This window comes from Labeo rohita, chromosome 19, assembly GCF_022985175.1.
Source record: "Labeo rohita strain BAU-BD-2019 chromosome 19, IGBB_LRoh.1.0, whole genome shotgun sequence".
NCBI classification, from domain to species: domain Eukaryota; kingdom Metazoa; phylum Chordata; class Actinopteri; order Cypriniformes; family Cyprinidae; genus Labeo; species Labeo rohita.
Window position 1 is genome coordinate 5,620,658 of NC_066887.1, and position 21,066 is coordinate 5,641,723.

The following is a 21,066-nucleotide window of genomic DNA, read 5'->3' on the forward strand; positions in this document are numbered from 1 at the left end:
CACATCCAGTCTTTTGCCAAAAATCGTGCAGTGTGTTTCGGGCATCAAACATGAGTTGTTTTTATTATTACATATGATAATCAGCATACAAGTGATGGCTCTCGTTTATTTCCTGTCATATCAATAACTGTAACAAGCGCTTCAGGGGTGTTTCCCATTCAAAGCTGCAAATAAAGACATTTTTTATTTATAAATGAGTATAGCAAGCCAAGAGATGACGTTAATGTCTTAGATGATTTTACACAATATATGGCACTGTGAGCTCTGTTCATTTTTAATGAGAGAGACACTACAATGTGTCAGTGATTAATTAAAAGCGATTTCACTTGCAATAAACATAACAGCCTGTCCTAACATCTCAGGAATATGCAGGGAGGAAGCTTGGATAAATGACCAGTGCATCACCCCCTTGTTGATAACAGCTCTCCCTAAAATATTATAAAATGTCTATAATATAATGTAATTTATATTTATATGGATTTTCAGAAAGGTACTTTCGATTTTTAAAGTTTTTTTTTTTTTCAGTTTTTAAAGTTTTGCATTTTGAAAACACACACACACACACACACACACACACACACTCATAGATTGTCTTTATGAATGCTTTAATAATGCAAGAATGCAGAAAGGAAATGGGAATAAAAGTAAGCAAAGGTTACAGATATACCAATACATTTTTGTTTCCTAGCAGATGTAAGGGCTGTTACATTAGGGCTATTTTTTGTGCATAAAGGATTGGTTCAAAATGCAGATCACAGCATCATTAGCTTTCCAAAAGTACTATTGAAATGTAACTTATCTGAGTTATTGAATGCTAATTGAAGCCTTGGCAGGTCTTTAACCAGAACACCATTTCTTGAGCTGAAAATATCAGCCAGAGGGGCAGCCATTGGAGAAGGTTTGTATTCATTACACTGTGGGCCCTGCAGACTGGGTTCACATTTCACTTCATAAGTAAAATAGAAGGTGCCATATTTAAAAGCACAAGCATCATACACAACTCCACTTCTAAGATGAAAAGAGCATGAACCAAGGAAATCGCTGTTCCAGGAGCTGTCTGCATCATACACTTTAAAAGTTATTTGTCTGGCCATGCTGATCTTAATAGCACCAAAATTAAATGTTTCTCGCCAGCGTGGATTGTCATTATTAATAATGGTCTCAGTGCGCCTGGATTTTCTGCCATATTTAACTAATACACAGCCATCTGTTTGTGTCACTCTATCTCCATACAGACCTCTGGCTCTGAGATTGTAGACTTTGAGGGTTGCAAGTCCGCTTTCAGCTGGACAGCAGTTAGACTTTATAGTTCGACTACTTTCACAAACACAAGCACATCGATCTCTTGCGCTGCACTTCCTGCCAATCTTGCAAGGCTTAGAGCAAACCTTCATGAGGGCATTTTGAACAATGTATTTTTCTACAGCTTTCTTCAGTCCTTTCCTGGCAGGGTGTTTAGTACTCAGTAAGAAATGGAGGGGTTTCAGAGAGTAATGCACAACTTCAGGGAGACTCTTCAAAGACTTAATCCATTTTTTAAGGGCATTTGTGTGTGATGAACGAGAAAAAAGAAGATCTTCTCCATTTATGTTTCCTCCGATAATTTCCATTTGACGTTCACTAAACATGGAGCTGAACTTTCGATTTGTGTGCATCTTCCTCTTCAGTGCTTGACACATATGTGTCTTTGCCGTCAGAGTTGCTGCATGGTATGAACCAGAGGCTTCAACATCCAAACAGTCTTTCACTGCAGTGTCTGTAAGTCCACTCATTGTTGCCTGACAGCTTTTGATGGCTGTTATGGCTTTCATTTGCCCTCCTAACTTGACATTTGTGGTATAGTGAGTGCCGTATGTGGTGATCAGGTTGCGGTAGGCATCTGGATCGTAGGATGCTGGGAGTGATTTGATTGCTTCAAGAAACTCTGCTTGAAGAGGAGGCTTTGAAGCTACACGATATCTGTAAAGAATCAGTAAACACATATAAATTTAGTGGAATCAAAGAAGGAACAATTTGATATTAAAGTTTTAGTTTCATAGTCATTGTCTTTTTAATAATATGAGTGCAGAAAAACAACCTGTAAAAATTACACGCAACTTCATGTTTGGTGAAACTGTACTTGTCTGCTTTTGATTTTCTCATTGCAAATTTTGCTTCTCTGGAATGAGTGCTTCCAACTGTAGCTCCATAAGCCTTCATATCTAAACCATTTTTCCAGCTAGATGAGAGTGCTGATGATGAATCATTGACCAGTGCTTCACTTGATTCAAAGATCTGACTGGAGACTTTCATCGAACACTTTGGCAAGGTCCTCCAGTCTACAACTGCTGCCGGTAGCTTCTGTTTTATTCCATTCATGTAGTTGTTTTTGCGCAGTTTACAGCGGCCGTTTCCTAAATCCCATTTTTCCATGTTGATCAGATAAGAACCTTTACGCTCCATGGTAACAACATCAAATCCTTCTCCAGCAAGATTGTATCCTGGAACAAAAGGAGCATGCTCACACTCTTTTGATGTGCCTATGTCATCCTCTCCAGAAATGGTCATGAGAAGCAATGCCCAGAAAACAAGAAGATAAACCTGCATCTGCCCCATGATCTGTAGTGAGAGAAGAAATTTTAAATAAAGTCAACATTGGTGTCAGATTATACATGAAAAAAAAAAAAATGTCTTCATAAAATTGATTATATCAACAATGTTACTTTTAAACAAATAACAAACTTTAAAATATGAGTATGTACTTTTGTCTTATAGTTTCTTACCACTGAATTCACAGGTGAGCAGAACAAAATGAAATGTTTTCTCTCTAACTGCTCATTTTATATGATGTTTGTGTAGCTGTGGGTGTCAGATTTGTAGTAGCTACAAATGATATGCATTGTTATGAGTGTTAGGGTTCCACCCTGACAGGCTTTTCTAGATGTGTTTGACTTGATGCTGCAGTGCACAAACTGATCAGCCTCTGACTTAAAGCAGTGCATGGTGGATAGGATTTTGTTTTGACTTGAGACGGTGCAGATGCTACATCACTGTGATGTATGCCATTAAAATACCATGAGAGTGATTCAAGAGCAGTCGACTGGCTCATTCTGTGCAGTTTCTTCAGAGCGGGTCTATGAGCTCTGATGACAACACAGCTGTTGCACATCTAGCCGGATTCACAGATAACAACACAGATGTTTTCTGTTTATTTATGTTAAATTCAGCTGCATTTGAAGTCGAACACTCCTTTTGTCTTTTTTTTTCATGTCTGTATGTTTGTTTTGTGTTTGAACATATAACTTTTTCTTTGTGTTGGCTATGTTTTCCCTTTGCCATGGCACCTCGTTTAGTCCTTGTCTTGGTAATTTTGCTCATCTGTTCCTTGTGTGCATTCGTCTCTCTTCATTGTGTCCCCTTTACTTCTTGTTCTTGCTACAAGTACTTGCTTTGTGCCACATGTTGTCTCTGATCTCACCTTTTGGCTTCACCTCTGGAGTTTCCCTGCAGGTAGGACTTCATCTGCCCTTCCTCATTCAATAATCTGTTTCTTGAGTCCCACACAGAAGCAGAAGCAGTAGCTGATGAGTAAGTATCACTCCATGGCTGGGACCCCTGCTGATCCCCAGAGGTGGCCATTACCGTCATTAATAGGCAGTTTGGAATTTGTGTGTCATCATTCAGTTCTTAACATGGTAGCAGAGGATGGCTGCTAGAAACTACCCAGCTAACAGGGCATGTTCTCACAACTTTCACTTTTGTAAAAGGTTTAAAGGTTATGTAAATGTTAGAACCAAACATTCTTATAACATTATAATGTTTTCTCTCAACATTGCTAGAACATATATAATGTTATTAGAATTTTTGGTTCTAACATTTACATACCATTTCTATAATGTTTTTTTTTTTTCACTTAACGAATGTTCTCATAATATTGACATAAAACGTTCTTAGAACAACATTCTCGGAACATCCTTGTAATATTATTAATATTTTCTGAATGTTTTCATAATGTTATCATAAAATGTTGTGATAATAAGGTTTATGGAATGCTCTAACAATGTTATTTGTACTTGATGAACATATAATATTGAAAGAAAGTCCATCCTGGATTGAAAATGTGTGACATTTTCAAAAATAAATTTATGATATTATTAATATTTGCTGAATGTTTTCAGAGATGTGTCTTAAACTTGCTATTTGGTTGTAAAGTGGAAGCTTTCTGCAAGAATTCTTCTGTCAGTGTTTTAATAGCTGACAGATTTGTGTAGTTCAAGAGAGTTTTATGAACTAAGTGTCATGCACAAAACACTGTTTACAATCGGATGGAAGCTAGTTGTTAGTGACTGTGTATAGCGGGTTTGCACTTACGTCACAGTTTGGTCAATCATCCGGATACGCAGCCATATTTGGAGATATTCGGATGTAAACAGCATGGATTGCATGTTTAATGTACTACTGAATACGTTGTTCTGCTAATTTATGGTGTCTAAACTACGAAAAAATGTGGAAGCTGCTAAATCATATAAAGAAGGATATTTTGACAAACTAAAGTTTATGTAGTAAAGATATGTATGCGCAGTATTAATTAAGAAATTAGCCTAATACTTCTAATATTTCTACCTGACCGGAAAGAACAAACACGAATGTTGTCAAGTTTATGTAGTAAAGATATGTATGCGCAGTATTAATTAAGAAATTAGCCTAATACTTCTAATATTTCTACCTGACCGGAAAGAACAAACACGAATGTTGTCAAGATTCTTCTGGAAATCCTGGTTCTTTTTGGTCAACTACAAAAGCATTTTGTTCCTCAGACAGTTTTTTATAGTCTTCTCCTTGATTTATTATAACTTTTGGCAGTTTATAGTACTCTAAATGTTTTTCCTGGTTCACCTGATTAGTACAGCCTAAAACATGACAATAATTGACTATTTTCAATATCAATAATCAGCAAAATATGCAAATTTTGTTCGGTTTCAGTGGCATTGTTAGCATTCAGTTCCGCCAATATGGCCGATTGATGACACAGTGTTAAAACACTCTATTAATCATCGAGGGGCGGATGGGGAGCAAAATGAAGACATGGCTGGACGATGGACATTGCTAATGCTCTGATCAGCGTGCATTACTAATTTCTCTGGCACCAAGAGAGAAGTGTCATAACCCCAGATAGTGCTCTGAATCCACATGTGATTCAGAGTACTGGAAAGTACACAGCGTTGTGGAAGAGTTCACGTTTGGCATCGGCACAAGTGAGGGCTTGAGTGGACTGACTGCCATGCTTGACTGCCTTTCTATTCACCTGAATTGAGGTACCCCCACACAGTTTTATTTTACTCATTGGAGTGACGGGGCCAGTTGGTGTTTTTATCAGCCACAGTGCACTCTAGCAGCGACTGCAATGGTGGGCTTGATGTGTGTGTGTGGGCCCACATATACAGTATCTCACAAAAGTGAGTACACCCCTCACATTTCAGCAACATTTTTAGTATATCTTCTTAAGGAACAATACTATAGAAATGAAACTTGGATATATTTTAGTAGTAGTCAATGTGCAGCTTGTATTGCAGTGTATATTTACTGTCCCCTGAAAATAACTCAACATACAGCCATTATTGTCAAAACAGCAGGCAACTAAGATGAGTACACCCTAAGTGATAATAGCACTATGTCATTTTATGCAAAGCCACATGTCCTATTAATCATGTTCATGTTTTTGTCTGCTTGACAGGACCATACAAAGTTGTGTATCTTGTATTAGAGCAGTTAAAAGTTGGTGCTTTGAGTACAATTCTCTCATACTTACCACTGGATGTTCAACAAGGCACCTCATGGCAAAGAACTCTCTGAAGATTTGAGAATTAGAGTTGTTGCTCTCCACAAAGACGGCCTAGGCTATATGAGGTTCAGTAACAACCTGAAACTGAGTTACAGTATTGTGGCCAGGGTCATACAGATGTTTTCCAAGATGGGTTCCATTCGGAATAGGCCTAGCAAGGGTCGATCAAGTTGAGGACTTGTTCTGTGCGTCAGGTGCAGAACCTGGCTTCATAAAAACAGATGCATGAGTGCTGCCAGCATTGCTTTAGAGGTTGCAGAAGTAGAAGATCAGCTTGTCAGTGCTCAGGCCATACGCTGCACACTGCAACAAGTCAGTTTGCATTGGCGTCATCTGAGAAGGAAGCCTCTTCTGAAAATGGCTTACAAGAAAGCTCGCAAACAGTTTGCTGAAGACAAGCTGTCTAAGAGCATGAATTACTGGAACCATGCCTTATGGTCTGATGAGACTAAGATAAACTTGTTTTGCTCAGATGGTGTCCAGCATGTGTGGTGATGCCCTGGTGAGGAGTACCAAGAAAACTGTGTCTCCCCGACAGTCAGGCATGGTGGTGGTAGTATCATGGTCTGGGGCCGCATGAGTGCTACTGGTACTGGGGAGCTGTGGTTCATTGGGGGAAATGGACTCCATTATGTACTGTACATTTCTGAAGAAGAACATGGTGCCTTCCCTTCAGAAACTGGGCCGAATGGCAGTTTTCTAACATGATAATGATCCTAAACACACCACCAAGATGACAATTGCCTTGCTGAGGAAGGTGCAGGTGAAGGTGATCTGACCTGAACCATACTGAGCAGCTATGGGGCATCCTCAAACGGAAGGTGGAGAAGCACCATGTGTCTAACATCCAGCAGCTCCATTATAGAGGATTTAAAGAGGATCCCAGCAACAACCTGTGCAGCTCTGGTGAATTCCATGCACAGAATGAGTAAGGCACTGGTAGATAACAATGGTTTGACACAAAATATTGACACTTTGGACACAGTTTTGACAAGTTTTGACTTAGGGTGTACTCACTTTTGTTGCCAGCTGTTTTGACAATAATGGCTGCATGTTGTGTTATTTTTAGGGGATAGTAAATATACACTGCTATACAAGCTGCACATTGACTACTCTAAAATGTATCCAAGTTTCATATTCATAGTATTGTTCCTTGAGAAAATATACTAAAATGATTGCTGAAATGTGAGGGGTGTACTCACTTTTGTGAGATACTGTATATGTTTAGTCACGATTCATGACTAGATATTTATTATTGTTATTGTCATTGATTCCTGTGATACTGTCACATACATTGAATAGTTTAGATCGAGACAAGGGTGAGTAATTAATGACATAATTTTCATGTTTGGGTAAACCATCCTTTTAACTATAGATCATTACATTTTAAAACTACTAAAGTGATTTAGTTGAGCAGTGAGTGATTTTCTCTTTTTCTTTTTTCGTATGATTAATATCAATGACAGACAGCAGCAGGCTTCTGTCACTTTAAGGCCCGAATGCACAGATCCAGTGTGCTGAATATTCTCTCAACTGTTAGTTTTTATGGTCACTTTAGACGTAACCGACTGTGTTTACATGAATAATTAAGAAAGCAGACATTTTGACATTATTTTGTGTGTATTTGTCTGTTTAAGCAGGATAAGACTTAAAAGAGAACTCAATTCAGTACTCATAAGCTGTCTGAGAGGTACTTTCTATGAGCGTGCTGTGCGTGTGCACAGTTATGAGACTTACAGCAAGTATATGCTAACTCACTGGGTAGATTAAGTTACAGTTCAGTTATGTGAATCTACCTTCCCTACTATGCATTAGCTCTGATTGGATCTCACTACCAAAATCTTCCCTCCTTAACACTGTCTCAATTTTATTCAGTGACAAGTATGTCAATAGATTTTCGTCATAGGTTTTGTCATACATAACTGGGTTTTATTTAGTTATTGCCTGTGAAAAAAATGTTGACAATAATCATTGGTTGGCTGTTTTCAATAAAGCCCTGCTGTTTGAATGGAACAGTACTGAACAACTAGTTGTCTGTTATACAGTGTAGGAGAGCTGCTCCATTCTTGCACATATGCAGCTGGCGTGTTCTGGGTTTTCATGTGTAGTTTAGGTGGAGACAGTTTTGTTGCATTATTCCAAATAAATAAATTATGATCCACAAATGAATGTAAAGTGATTTAAGAAAATGTAAACATTCACAAACAATTTGTTTGTCAGACAAACTGACAAACAACTAAATTGAGATTTGCAAATAAAAAACATATTCACAAATTAATTTAGAAATATCTTATGTTACACACACACCTTTGCCTGCCATTCATTTGCGAATTGCGATCAGTGAATGTACAGGACACAATTCACAAATGAATGCCAGGCAAAGGCTTTTTGTGACATAAATAGATTTTTTCTAAATCCTGAAATCACATTTTATTTATTTGAATTTAACTCATGTCTGTGAAACTCTAAGATTTGTTTGTAAACCTAATTCTATTTATTTGTGAATGTGGATCATAAATGATATTTGTATACTTACTACATAAAGTATACTAAAAATATACTTGAACTTTACTTAAGTATACTTAAAATAAACTTGGTAAGGGTGCCTAATGCACTGTTGGTCGATTATGCATTTTGTAAATCTAAAAAATAATGAAAACACATACATCTGTCTTTAGGAATGCTTTATGAATGCAAAAAAAAAAAAAAAAAAAAAAAAAAAAAACAGTGGGAAAAGAACTGATCATAGGTTCTGGACATTTTTTCTAGTAGATGAAAGGGCTGTGAAAGGTCATAGGGCTACTTTTAATGCATAAAGTACAGATTTAAGATGCAGGTCACAGCATAATCTGCTTTCCAAAAGTACTCTTGATAGTGAACTTTTCTGAGTTATTGAATGCTAATTCAAGTCTTGGCATGTCTTTGACCAGAACACCATTTCTTGAGCTGAAAATATCAGCCAGAGGGGCACCCATTGGAGAAGGTTTGACTTCATTATACTGTGGACCCTGTAGACTGGGTGCACATTTCACTTCATAGGTAAAAAAAGAAGGTACCATGTGTAAAAACACAAACATTAGTCACAGTTCCTCTTGTATGATCAAAAGAGCATTTACCAAGGAATTTTGTGATCCAGAGAGAGTCTGCACCAAACGCAAATGTTTCTGGATTGTTGTTATTATCAATGGTCTTGTTGTGCCTAGATGTTCTGCCATATTTAACTAATACAAAACCATCTGTTTGTGTAAATAAATCTGCATGCAGACCTTTAGTTCTGAGATTGTAGAAAGAACAATAACATAAAATTGTAACAATAATATTATTATCAACAATATTGTACCTTTTAAACAAATGGCAAGTATTATACAAAGTGTTACAAGTATTTTTTTTAACACCAATTGTTTCTTTAAATTTATAGTGTGATTTGTTTTTGATGATTTTCCCTAAATTTAAGTTGATCAAAAATGAGTAATGAAATGTGTTATTTTTCTAACCTGTCTCCTCATATGATTGCTGTGTGATTGTGGTTGTCAGGTTTGTGATACAAATTATATACTAGCTATGATGTGGCTATGAAAATTCGTCTGAGGTTTAACAGATTGTGTGAGCTATGGATGCATTCAGTGATCAAAAGGGGTTTTCACACCACCATGTCTTTGGAGGGTTAGAATCACACAGTGAGCATGAACACTACACAAAATTGTCTCCCTTCTTACTGCCCCAAATGAAAAATGAACACAATTAAACTGTACCACTTTTAATAGGAGTAAATTCAGGGTAATTTGGGCATCTCAAAAGTGTCCCATTTGACCTGAATTCACCCTAAAATGAAATTATGATATTCAGATTCTTACTGTCATTTCTGTTAACATGTATATATTTGATGTGTTTTCCTATTGCACAGTTAATGTCTTTGATAACAGCTCTCCCTAAAATATTGTAAAATGTCTATAATATAATGCAATTTTTGCAATTTATATTTATATGGATTTTCAGAATGGTACTTTAGAAGTTTTGCATTTTGAAAAAAAGAATATAAAAAAAAAAAAACACTCATAGATTGTCTTTATGAACGCTTTAATCATGTAAGAATGCAGAAAGGAAATGGGAATATAAGTAAGCAAAGATTACAGATATACAGATACACTTTTTATCCTAGCAGATGAAAGTGCTGTTAGGGTATATTAGGGCTATTTTTCGTGCATAAAGGATTGGTTCAAAATGCAGTTCACAGCATCATCAGCTTTCCGAAAGTACTATTGAAACCAAACTTATTCGAGTTATTGAACACTAATTCAAGCCTTGGCAGGTCTTTAACCAGAACACCATTTCTTGAGCTGAAAATATCAGCCAGAGGGGCAGCCATTGGAGAAGGTTTGTATACATTACATCGTGGGCCCTGCAGACTGGGTGCACATTTCACTTTATAAGTAAAATAGAAGGTGCCATATTTAAAAGCACAAGCATCATACACAACTCCACTTCTAAGACGAAAAGAGCATTTACCAAGGAGATCGCTGTTCCAGGAGCTGTCTGCATCATATACTTCAAAAGTCAGTTTATTGGCCATACTAATCTTAATCGGACCATAATCAAATGTTTCTGGCCAACGTGGATTGTCATTATTATCAATGGTCTTAGTGCGCATACGTCTTCCACCATATTTAACTAATACACAGCCATCTGTTTTTGTAAATATATCTCCATACAGACCTTTGGCTCTGAGATTGTAGACTTTGAAGGTGGCAAGTCCTTTTTCAGCTGGACAGCAGTTAGACTTTATAAATCGACTACTTTCACAAACACAAGCACATCGATCTCTTGCGCTGCACTTCCTGCCAATCTTGCAAGGCTCAGAGCAAACCTTCATGAGGGCATTTTGTATGATATATTCTTCAACAGCTTTCTTCAGTCCTTTCCTGGCGGGGTGTTTAGTACTCAGTAAGAAATGGAGGGGTTTCAGAGAGTAATGCACAATGTCAGGGAGACTCTTCAATGACTCGAGCCATTTTTTAAAGGCATTAGTGTGTGATGAACGAGAAAAAAAGTAGATCTTCTCCATTTATGTTTCCGCCGATAATTTCCATTTTACGATCATTGAACATAGAGCTGAACTTTCGATTTGTGTGCATCTTCTTTTTCAGTTCTCCACAAAATTGTTTCTTCGCCCTCAGAGTTCCTGCATGGTATGAACCAGAGGCTTCAACATCCAAACAGTCTTTCACTGCAGTGTCTCTAAGTCCATTCATTGTTGCCTGACAGCTTTTGATGGCTGTTATGGCTTTCATTTGCCCTCCTAACTGGACACTTGTGATATAGTGAGTGCCATATGTGGTGATCAGGTTGTGGTAGGCGTCTGGATCATAGGAAGCAGGGAGTGATTTGATTGCTTGAAGAAAATGTGCTTGAAGAGGAGGTTTTGCAGCTACACGATACCTGTAAAGAAACAATAAACATAAATTTAATGGAATCAAAGAAGGAACAATTTTGCAACTAAAGTTTTAATTTCATAGTCATTGTCTTTTTAATAGTATGAGTGAGGAAAAACAACCTGTAAAAACTGCATGCAACTTCATGTTTGGTGAAACTGTATCTGTCTGCTTTAGATTTTCTCATTGCAAAATTAGCTTCCCAGGAATGAGTGCTTCCAACTGCAGCTCCAGCAACCATCACATCTAAACCATCTTCCCAGCCGACTGAGAGTGCTGATGATGAATCATTGACCAGTGCTTCACTTGATTCAAAGATCTGACTGGAGACTTTCATCGAACACTTTGGCAAGGTCCTCCAGTCTACAACTGCAGCTGGTAGCTTCTGTTTTAGTCCGTTCATGTACTTGTTTTTGCGCAGTTTACAGCGCCCGTTTCCTAAATCCCATTTTTCCATGTTGATCAGATAAGAACCTTTTCGCTCCAAGGTCACAACATCAAATCCTTCTCCGGCAAGATTGTATCCTGGAACAAAAGGAGCATCCTCACACTCTTTTGATGTGCCTATGTCATCCTCTCCAGAAATGGTCATGAGAAGCAATGCCCAGAAAGCAAGAAGATAAACCTGCATCAGCCCCATGATCTGTAGTGAGAGAAGAAAATTTCAGTTTTTCTGTTATTTCTGTTTTGTTGTCGGATTTTACATAAAAATAAACTTCTTCATAAAATTGATTATATAAACAATATTACTTTTACAAAATAACAAACATTTAAAATATGAGTATGTACTTATAGTTTCTTACCACTAAATTCACAGGTGAGCAGATCAAAATGAAATGTTTTCTCTCTAACTGCTCATTTTATATGATGGTTGTGTAGCTGTTGGTATCAGATGTGTAGTAGCTACTAATGATATGCATTGTTATGAGTGTTAGGGTTCCACCCTGACAGACACTAGATGTGTTTGACTTGATGCTGCAGTGCACAAACTGATCAGCCTCTGACTTAAAGCAGTGCATGGTGGATAGGATTTGTTTTACTTGAGACGGTGCAGATGCTACATCACTGTGATGTATGCCATTAAAATACCATGAGAGTGATTCAAGAGCAGTCGGCTATCTCATTCTGTGCAGTTTCTCCAGAGTGGCTCTATGTGCTCTGATGACGACACAGCTATTGCACATCTAGCCATATTCACAGATAACAACAGTGGCGTGTTTTCTTTTTATTTATGATGTTAAATCCAGCTGCATTTGAAGTTGAACACTGCTTTTGTCTTTTTTTCCATGTCTGTATGTTTGTTTTGTGTTTAAACATATAGCTTTTTCTTTGTGTTGGCTATGTTTTCCCTTTGCCATGGCACCTCGTTTAGTCCTTGTCTTGGTAATTTTGCTCATCTGTTCCTTGTGTGCATTAGTCTCTCTTCATTGTGCCCCCTTTACTTCCTGTTCTTGCCACAAGTACTTGCTTTGTGCCACATGTTGTCTCTGATCTCCCCTTTTGGCTTCACCTCTGGATTTTGCCTGCAGGTAGGACTTTATCTGCCCTTCCTCATTCACCAAAACCTCTATCTGTCTATTGTGTCCCACACAGAAGCAGAAGCTGATGAATAAGTATCACTTCATGGCTGGGGCCCCTGCTGTTCCCCAGAGGTGGCCATTACCGTCATTAATAAGCAGTTTGAAATTTGTGTGTCATCATTCAGTTTTTAACATGGTAGCAGAGGATGGCTGCTAGAAACTACCCAGCTAACAGGGCAGGTTCTCACAACTTTCACTAATGTTTTGTAAAGGTTAGGTAAATGTTAGAACCAAATGTTCTTGTAACATTAAAATGTTTTCTCTCAACATTGCTACAACATATATAATGTTATTAGAACATTTGGTTCTAACATTTACATACCCTTTACAAAAAAGTATCCAAAGTTCATGGAACGTCCTAATGATGTTTTTTTTTTTTTTTTTTTTTACTTAATGAATAATCTCATGACATTGAGATAAACGCTCGTAGAACAACATTCTCAGAACATCCTTATAATGTAATTAATATTTTCTGAATGTTTTTCATAATGTTATCATGAAATGTTGTAAGAATAAGGTTTATGGAATGCTCTAACAATGTTATTTGTACTTGTTGAACATAAAATATTGAAAGAAAATGTTTTTAGTGTGACATTTTCAAAAAATATCTTTATGATATTATTAATATTGCTGAATATTTTCAGAGATGTGTCTTAAACTTGCTAACTTGCTAAGTGGATGTTTTCAGCAAGAGATTTTCTGTCAGTGTTTTGATAGCATTTCCTGTGTAGTTCACTGTCTAATTTGTGTAGTTCAAGCTAGTTTTATGAACTAAGTGTCATGCACACAACAATCAGACAGAAGCTAGTTGTTGGTGACTGTGTATAGAGGGTTTGCATTTACAACATGGTTTGCATTTACAACATTTACCTTGGAGGCTCGTGCAGGGCAGACACAGGACGTAGACAAGGAAGGCCTCCAGGGCGAATCAGGGAGCTCAGAAAGCCATGGCGAGTCAGGGAGCTCAGGGAGCCATGGCGGGTCAGGGAGCTCGGGGAGCCACGGCGGAGCGTACAGTCCAGGAAGCCATGGCGGGTCAGGGAGCTCAGGGAGCCATGGCAGATCAGGGATCTCGGGGAGCCACTGTGGAGTATACAGTCTGGGCGGCCATGGCGGATCAGGGAGCTCGGGGAGCCATTGCGGAGTATACAGTCCAGGAGGCAAAGGCGGATCAGGGAGCTCGGGGAGCCATGGCAGAGTATACAGTCCGGGCAGCCATGGCAGATCAGGGAGTGGAGTGCAGGAAGGAGCCATAGGGACAAGGAAATAATACAAACGTGTTTTAATAATAAAATCCAACAAGGGAACGGAATTATACAGAAACAGCAGGGAAAACACATGCCAACTTAACGTTAAGAACAGACGAAAAACAAGGAACTGAATCAAACTTATAAAGGGGTGCTAATGATGGCAAGACAGGTGAGAGTAATTAACCAATAAAGACATAACAAGAAACGGAACAGGAAAGACCAAATAAGGGGACAGAAGGGCGAAACCAACAAAACAGTCCACAGGGGTGTGACACAGCCAGCATATGCTACCTTATACTGTATGTCTCGCTGGATAGATTAGAATGTTACAGTTCAATTATGTGAATCTACCTTCCCTACCATGTAGAAAATTAGTTCTGATTGGATCTCTCTCCCAAAATCTTACCTCCCTAACATTTTTGTCTCATTTTCATTCAGATAAATATGTAAAATATGTCAATATATTTTTTTCTCCATAAGTTTTGTCATACATAACTGGATTTTATTTAGTTATTAAATGTGAAAAAATGTTGAAACATTCCTTGTGGAGCCCACCTATTTATGAATTTGCTAGCAGGTCTTGATGCTAGAATTTTTGTCAAAATTCTGTTTCAAAAAATGTATTTATATTTTGTGACATAAATAGATTTTTTTTTTTTTAAATTCCGAAATCACATTTTACTTATTTGAATTTAACTCGTGTTTGAAACTCTAAGATTTGTTTATAAATCTCATTCTATTTATTTGTGAATGTTCACTTTTTGTTCACTTTACATTCATTTGTGGATCATAAATGATATTTGTATATTTACTACATAAAGTATACTAAAAATATACGTGGAGAAATCTAGAGTATGCATCTTGATAGTTTTTTTTTTTTTTTTTTAAAAAGCTCCAATATATATGGGCCCCCCAATATATATGAATTTTTCTTTGTAATGTTTGTTCAATAGTGATTAATTGTTTTACTTTGTTAAAAAATATTCAGTACAACTAGGAGAACGGGGACAGAAAGATAAGCTATCATACAACAATTTAATGCACCAAATTGACGCTGGAATAAATAAAGGACACAGAGAGTCTGGGATCATTGATGCTGTGATCAGAGCAATTAGTCCAGGTATGAGCCTGCATGATATGCTGAAGATTAAGACAGATTTAACCTTTTCCCACCTGTGCACAATTCTGAAAGGCCATTATAAGGAAGAAAGCTCAACTGACCTATATCATAGACTGATAAATGTAACTCAAGAGAGCCGTGAGTCACCACAAAACTTCCCCTTTTAAGCTATTGAATTAAAAGAAAGACTGTTAGCTGCTGCTCAAGAGCTGGATGGGGAAAAATCATACAGTCCAGATCTCAAACAGAAGAGATTCCTACATGCGCTGGGGGCAGGTCTGTCAAACGATCACATTAAATACCAACTTTAAGCTTACTTTGATGATCCTACAGTCACGGATGAAGTTCTCATCACAAAGATGAACGAAGCTGCAAGCCTAGAGTGGGAGTGCCAGCAAAAGTTAAAAAAAAATGTCCACGTCAAAGAGACTAAAGTCACTAAGTGTCAGGCAGAATTACATCAAAGCCAAGACAGTTCATGCTGTCACAGGTAAAAAACAGTCCACGCACACACAAGTAAAAGCTTTGAAAACACCACAGGTCAGACAAGAAACACTCAGAGCTCTGAGGTCATCAAGCAGCTGAAAGAGGAGATTGGAGAAATGAGGAAAGTGATGACAACTTACTGTTGCATACAGCACAGAGAAAGGAAGCGGGGATGCCGTGGGTGTCAGGAGCATGGTAGAGGTGACCAGTGTGACCATTGTTTTAAATGTGGGCAAAGTGGGCATCTTTCCAGAGGGTGGCAGGGACCACCTGCAGGAAGAACAAAAAGAGGGCACTCAGCTAGTAGCATGGCAGTAACAGCTGACACAACATTGTCCGAGTGGTCAAAACAACATGTACTCCTGTGTGACAGCAGAAAGAGACCTTCCGACAGCTCATCAGATCAGTAAGTGCTAGCCAGCTATCCACTAAACACAATGCACGGTTGCTGAATTTGATTGGAGAGAAATGTCTGGTGAACTGTTTCTTCGATGGTGTAGCAACGCAAGCATTCTGGGATACTGGCTCACAAGTCTGTCTCATGAACAAAAAGTGGAGAAAAGAACATCTCCCACACACCACGCTACTGTCACGGCCAGCTCGTCCCTGACCGTAACATAAAGAGGACCACATATACCAAAGAATATTTTAAATTACAAGTTTGTTTATTAAGGGAAAAATTGTTGGTAACAGAAACAAGAAAACAACAAAGTCTAGGGTTAGAAATAAACGACAACAAAAAAGGGTAATCCATTAGGGTAGTAAATATTGATGTGGTGAAATGCATTGTGGTGTCCGATGCTTTTATTTTGACTTGAGCCTTATTACGTAAGCGTATATAAAGGAGTTGCTAGGGACACGGGATATTGCGTCACTGTTTCAGCTATTGCTGGTTCTGTTGTTGCCGTTCTGCTGCCTGGTGTTGGAGGTATGTGTTTGGCGTGTTTCATTGTTTTGGTTTTTGGTTATGTGTTTTTAATTGTGCCGTTTTCCTGGAAGGCTGGTGTCTGTTCGGTGCTCTTTTTGGCTGTGTTGTCTTGTCGGCATAAAACTTGGGGTATTGAATCCCTGTTGTTTACATTGTTGCGTGCGTGTGTGACGGCTGTCTTCCTGCGTGGTAAGTGAATATTTCCTATGTTTCCGTTAATGTGTTGTCGATAGATTTTTGTATGATTTTTCTATTTATATTTTTGGGATAGTGATTAGTTTTGAAGTATTGTTCTGCCGGATGGGTGACTGTCACACCCTTTGGACTGTTTTGTGTGTTTTTCATTACGTCACTGTCTTATTGTTCTCACCTGTCCTCGCCTGATTTGTCTGTGTATTTAAGTTTGGTTGTGTCCACAGTTGAGTCGTCAGTTCTTAACGTCATATCAGTCAGTTTACGTTGTGTTTGCATTTGTTTTCCTGCTGTTCCTGTTCCCTGTGGATTATACTAATAAACTCTATGTTCTGGATATCCTCGCTCCTCTTCCTCATTCCCCGCACACGACGACACTGTGACAGAAGAACCGACCAACAACATGAGGGCTGAGGAAGCGTTATGGCATTTGCGGCAGGGCGGTTGGAAGTTGGAACGGTATGTGGAGGAATTCCTAGAGCTTGCTAAGCAGCTAAGCTGGCACGACGCTGCCTTGGGTGCATGTTTTCAGCTGGGGTTGGAGGAAGAGACAATCCGTCTCCCGAGAGCCCTCCTGTGCCTGCGCCTCCCGAGCGCCCTCTTGTGCCGGCGCCTCCCGAGCGCCCTCCTGTGCCTGCGCCTTCTGAGCGCCCTCCTGTGCCTGCGGCTCCTGAGCGCCCTCCTGTGTCAACGCCTACTAAGCCCGGCCTTCCTGTGCTCTCCCTGACAGACTATGCCCTAAGTTCCCCCAAGAAAATTGGGGGGGGCTACTCCCCTGATCAACCATGGCCACCTGGACTGTGTACTCGGCCATGGCTTCCTGAATTCCCTGACCCGCCATGGCCGGCTGGATTGTATACTCGGCCGTGGCTCCCCGAGCTCCCTGGCCCGCCATGGCGCCCGGGACTGTATGCTCCGCCTTGGCTCCCTGAGCTCCCTGATCTGCCCTGGAGGCGTACCTCCTTTCCCTCCTGTGTCTGCCCCGCACTCCAGGGCGCCCACCCTCCCTCCCCAGTGTATTTGTTACGGTGCGAGTCACGTCTTATGGGGGGGGGGATTAGTGTCACACCCTTTGGACTGTTTTGTGTGTTTTTCCCCCGTATATGCCCTTATTTGGTCTTCCTGTTCCGTTTTCAATCATTACGTCACTGTCTTATTGTTCTCACCTGTCCTCCCCTGATTTGTCTGTGTATTTAAGTTTGGTTGTGTCCACAGTTGAGTCATCTGTTCTTAACGTCATATCAGTCAGTTTACGTTGTGTTTGCGTTTGTTTTCCTGCTGTTCCTGTTCCCTGTGGATTATACTAATAAACTCTATGTTCTATGTTCTGGATATCCTCGCTCCTCTTCCTCATTCCCCGCACACGATGACACTGTGACAGTGACGTGCTTCCCGCATGTGGGTATGTATAATTTATTTTCTATGTTTAAGATTTCTCTTCAAAATTATGTGGTTTCATTTTCAGTTTTATTTCTAGATGTAAATTGGTGTATTGATGTGTCCTTTTTGTGCTCCGCCACTGCACGGCCGGAAACATTGACGCTGCTGTTTTGCTTTGGTGTTTTTTTTGTTTGCTTGCCAGCGCGCTTGTGGAGCGCTGTCATGTCCTGTCTTTTTTGTTGGGCTTCTAACCTGCAACAGCTGCTTGTTGTTTAAGTATTTGTGTGGATGTGTGTTTTGTTTATTTGTGAAAATGAGATGATATGTGTCCCTGGTGTATTACTTTGTATCGTTATTGTGGTTTAACTTAATTGTGGTGGTTGATGTTGAATATTTATGTTTCATTGTTAGATGTTTAAGTTGTTTTTGTCTCCTTGGAAGAACTGAATTTGTAAAATTTTCTTTAATTCCTTCTTCTTTCTTTGTTATTGGTTACTAGTTTCGTTAGTGTTACCCTTGTTGACTTTGTGCTTTTTCTTTTGTGTGTTTTTAGGAGTTGGGGGATCCAGAGTGGGCAGGCTATTTTGGTGTGGGAGTCTATTTTCAAATTGTGCATTTATTTATTTTATATATATATATATATATATATATTTTTTTTTTTTTTTCACTAATGTGTGAGTGATTTTTCTTGTTTTGTGCACGTGTAGAAATTATTGTGGGTCCTTTGAAGGCCTAGTGTTTAGCCTGCCTTATAGCTGGTGAGCCCCAGTTCCTTGGATTTTTTTTTATTTTCTTTTTTGTTTGTCTATTTACGCTAATGCCACAGCCAGTTGTTATGTCTACAATTATTAATTGTGAACTTAATATGGTCTTTTTTTTAACTATTTACGGTTGTTTAATAAAGTTGTATTAATAAAGATCAATTTGTAAATTTGCATATCCAAGTCTCATTGTCCCTCTGTGTCAAAGACAATTCTAATCTGCGTACCTTGTCTTTGTCCTTCCCCAGGAAATAATATGGGGTGGCGTAGTCATTATCATTTATGAAATTTATTTGTGGGAGTGTGATCGGAATTCCATCTTTCGCCACATTGACAAAAAGGTTAATTAACAAAAGGAAAGCTGGAGCAAAAGACTTCTCTGGAGAACAGAGTTCCACCAGAGGAAGTGACGCTGATTAATTCCATAAAACCTTTTATACTCTCTGCCTATAACATATTTAGTGTTGGGTTTGAGTCAGAGTCTTTAACCAGTTGAGTCCGAGATTAGTCAGAGTCCAAAATGGGCCGAGTCAGACTCAAGTCTGAGTCGAGTCGAGTCTGAGTCCAAGTAATCACTACTGCTTGTCAGTATCTAAACACTGTTTTAACCCAAAGGGTTCCCAAACACGGTCCTGGAGGTCCAGCGTCCTACAGAGTTTAGTTCCAGCCCTAATTAGACACACCTGAACCAGTTAATCAAGCTCTTACTAGGCATACTAGAAACCCCCTGGCAGGTGTGTTGAGGCAAGTTGGAGCTAAACCAAGGACCAGGACCAAGTTTGGGCACCCGTTTTTAACATTTACAACTAGAAAAATGCAATGTCAATTGAAAAGCAAAAAGCAAAGAAAAGCAAACCTCTAGTGGATCTTGCCATTTTGATTTTTGATTTCACAACGTCTCATAGTTAGTGTCGTGGTCTGCTTAGCAAACTTAAAGTCATATAACAGAAGTTATAGCTGACTTATGTCTTGTGGCATATTTCAGAGTGAAACAGGTTTTAGAATGTGATAAATTATAGGGCGGTACTTGACTTTATTCATTGATATAGTAAATGTATAAATTCAAGGGTGGGGTTAAAGGAGAAGGTGAATGGTGAATGTGACCTTAAGAGCAGACAATGCACCTCTTTTATTTCTGATTGTGGCTGTGTGTGTTTTGGGTTTTATATGACTTTTTTTTTTTCTTGGTGTATAAAGCCCTACATATACTTTCCATAAGTCACAGCAAACTCACACCTGTTTTATTTTTGAATGCATTTATAGTTACATTAATTACAATAAATTACATTATATAAAGAAAAGCTGATGATGTGCCATTGATTTATTACAAAATCATGCACACCCAAGGTGGTTTTGGACCCATTAAAACTATTGCTGCAAAGATGTTATAAAAATTATTTTTCTTGGAAGCTGGAAACTGCCACCATGTTTAAAAAAATATAAAAAAAATATAATTTTAATACAGCAAAAACTAATTAACTAATGTAAGTAAAACATTCTCAAGCTTACTGAAGGCAAGTAAACACTAAGTAGCCCAAAGACAGTAACGTTACTCAATCTACAGAAAAAGCTGAGGTAATGTTAACAACTCATGGGAAATGTTTATGGGACCCTCCTGTCTGTGTTGATAACCTTACATCCGAACAGCAACAGAAAGTAAAACAGCTTTTGAGGGAGGAAAGTGGTGCCTTTGCCCGCAATGACAGCGATGTTGGATGTATCCCCTCTCTCCAGTTAAAAATCTGCCTCCATGATACCACACCCGTGAAGCACACATACACGTCAGTCCCGAAGCCTCTGTACAAAGAGGTTAAATAATACCTGGAGGATCTGATAAATAAGGGGTGGATCACTAGATCGAAGTCAACATATTCTTTGCCGGTAGTCTGTGTGCCTAAGAAAGATGGAACCCTCCGCCTCTGCTGCAGCTACCGGGAGTTAAATAAGGAATCCATTCCAGATGCCTGGTTTTCGGTCAAAACACTGAAAGAGAGTACCCCTAAGACAGTTGGAGAGGTGAGAAGATTATTAGTATTTCTCTCTTACTACCGGTCGTACATTGAGAACTTTTCCCTCAAGGCAGCACCTCTTTATATGCTGCTCACTGAAATGACAACAC

At 38.8% G+C, this 21,066-nt stretch overlaps 2 protein-coding genes and 1 pseudogene across 3 annotated transcripts in view; all 3 read right to left on the reverse strand.

The window, feature by feature from the left end:
• Window positions 1–588: 588 nt before the first annotated feature.
• LOC127181712 (perforin-1-like) lies at window positions 589–2,901 on the reverse strand. The gene is made up of 3 exons (XM_051136600.1): window positions 2,763–2,901; window positions 2,078–2,598; window positions 589–1,959 (listed from the first exon to the last, which is right to left on the reverse strand). The coding sequence occupies exons 2-3, from the start codon at window positions 2,593–2,595 to the stop codon at window positions 753–755; spliced, it is 1,725 nt and encodes a 574-aa protein (XP_050992557.1). The 5' UTR covers window positions 2,596–2,598; window positions 2,763–2,901; the 3' UTR covers window positions 589–752.
• Window positions 2,902–9,881: 6,980 nt separating this feature from the next.
• Window positions 9,882–12,176, reverse strand: LOC127181710 (perforin-1-like; annotated as a pseudogene).
• A 7,823-nt stretch (window positions 12,177–19,999) lies between these two features.
• Window positions 20,000–21,066, reverse strand: part of LOC127181714 (perforin-1) — a 34,776-nt gene continuing 33,709 nt past the window's right edge. For both annotated transcript variants that reach the window (XR_007829801.1, XR_007829800.1), the window contains one exon: window positions 20,000–20,946. The gene's annotated coding sequence lies outside the window, so the exon portion shown is untranslated. The remainder of the gene's footprint in view (window positions 20,947–21,066) is intronic.

Bases quoted from the DNA above. Each gene is read 5' to 3' on its own strand.
- LOC127181712 (XM_051136600.1), bottom strand. From the start codon at position 2,595: ATGGGGCAGATGCAGGTTTATCTTCTTGTTTTCTGGGCATTGCTTCTC. The intron at 1,960-2,077 runs GTTGTTTTTCTG...GATTCTTTACAG, and splicing joins GTTGCGTGTAATTTTTACAG to ATATCGTGTAGCTTCAAAGC.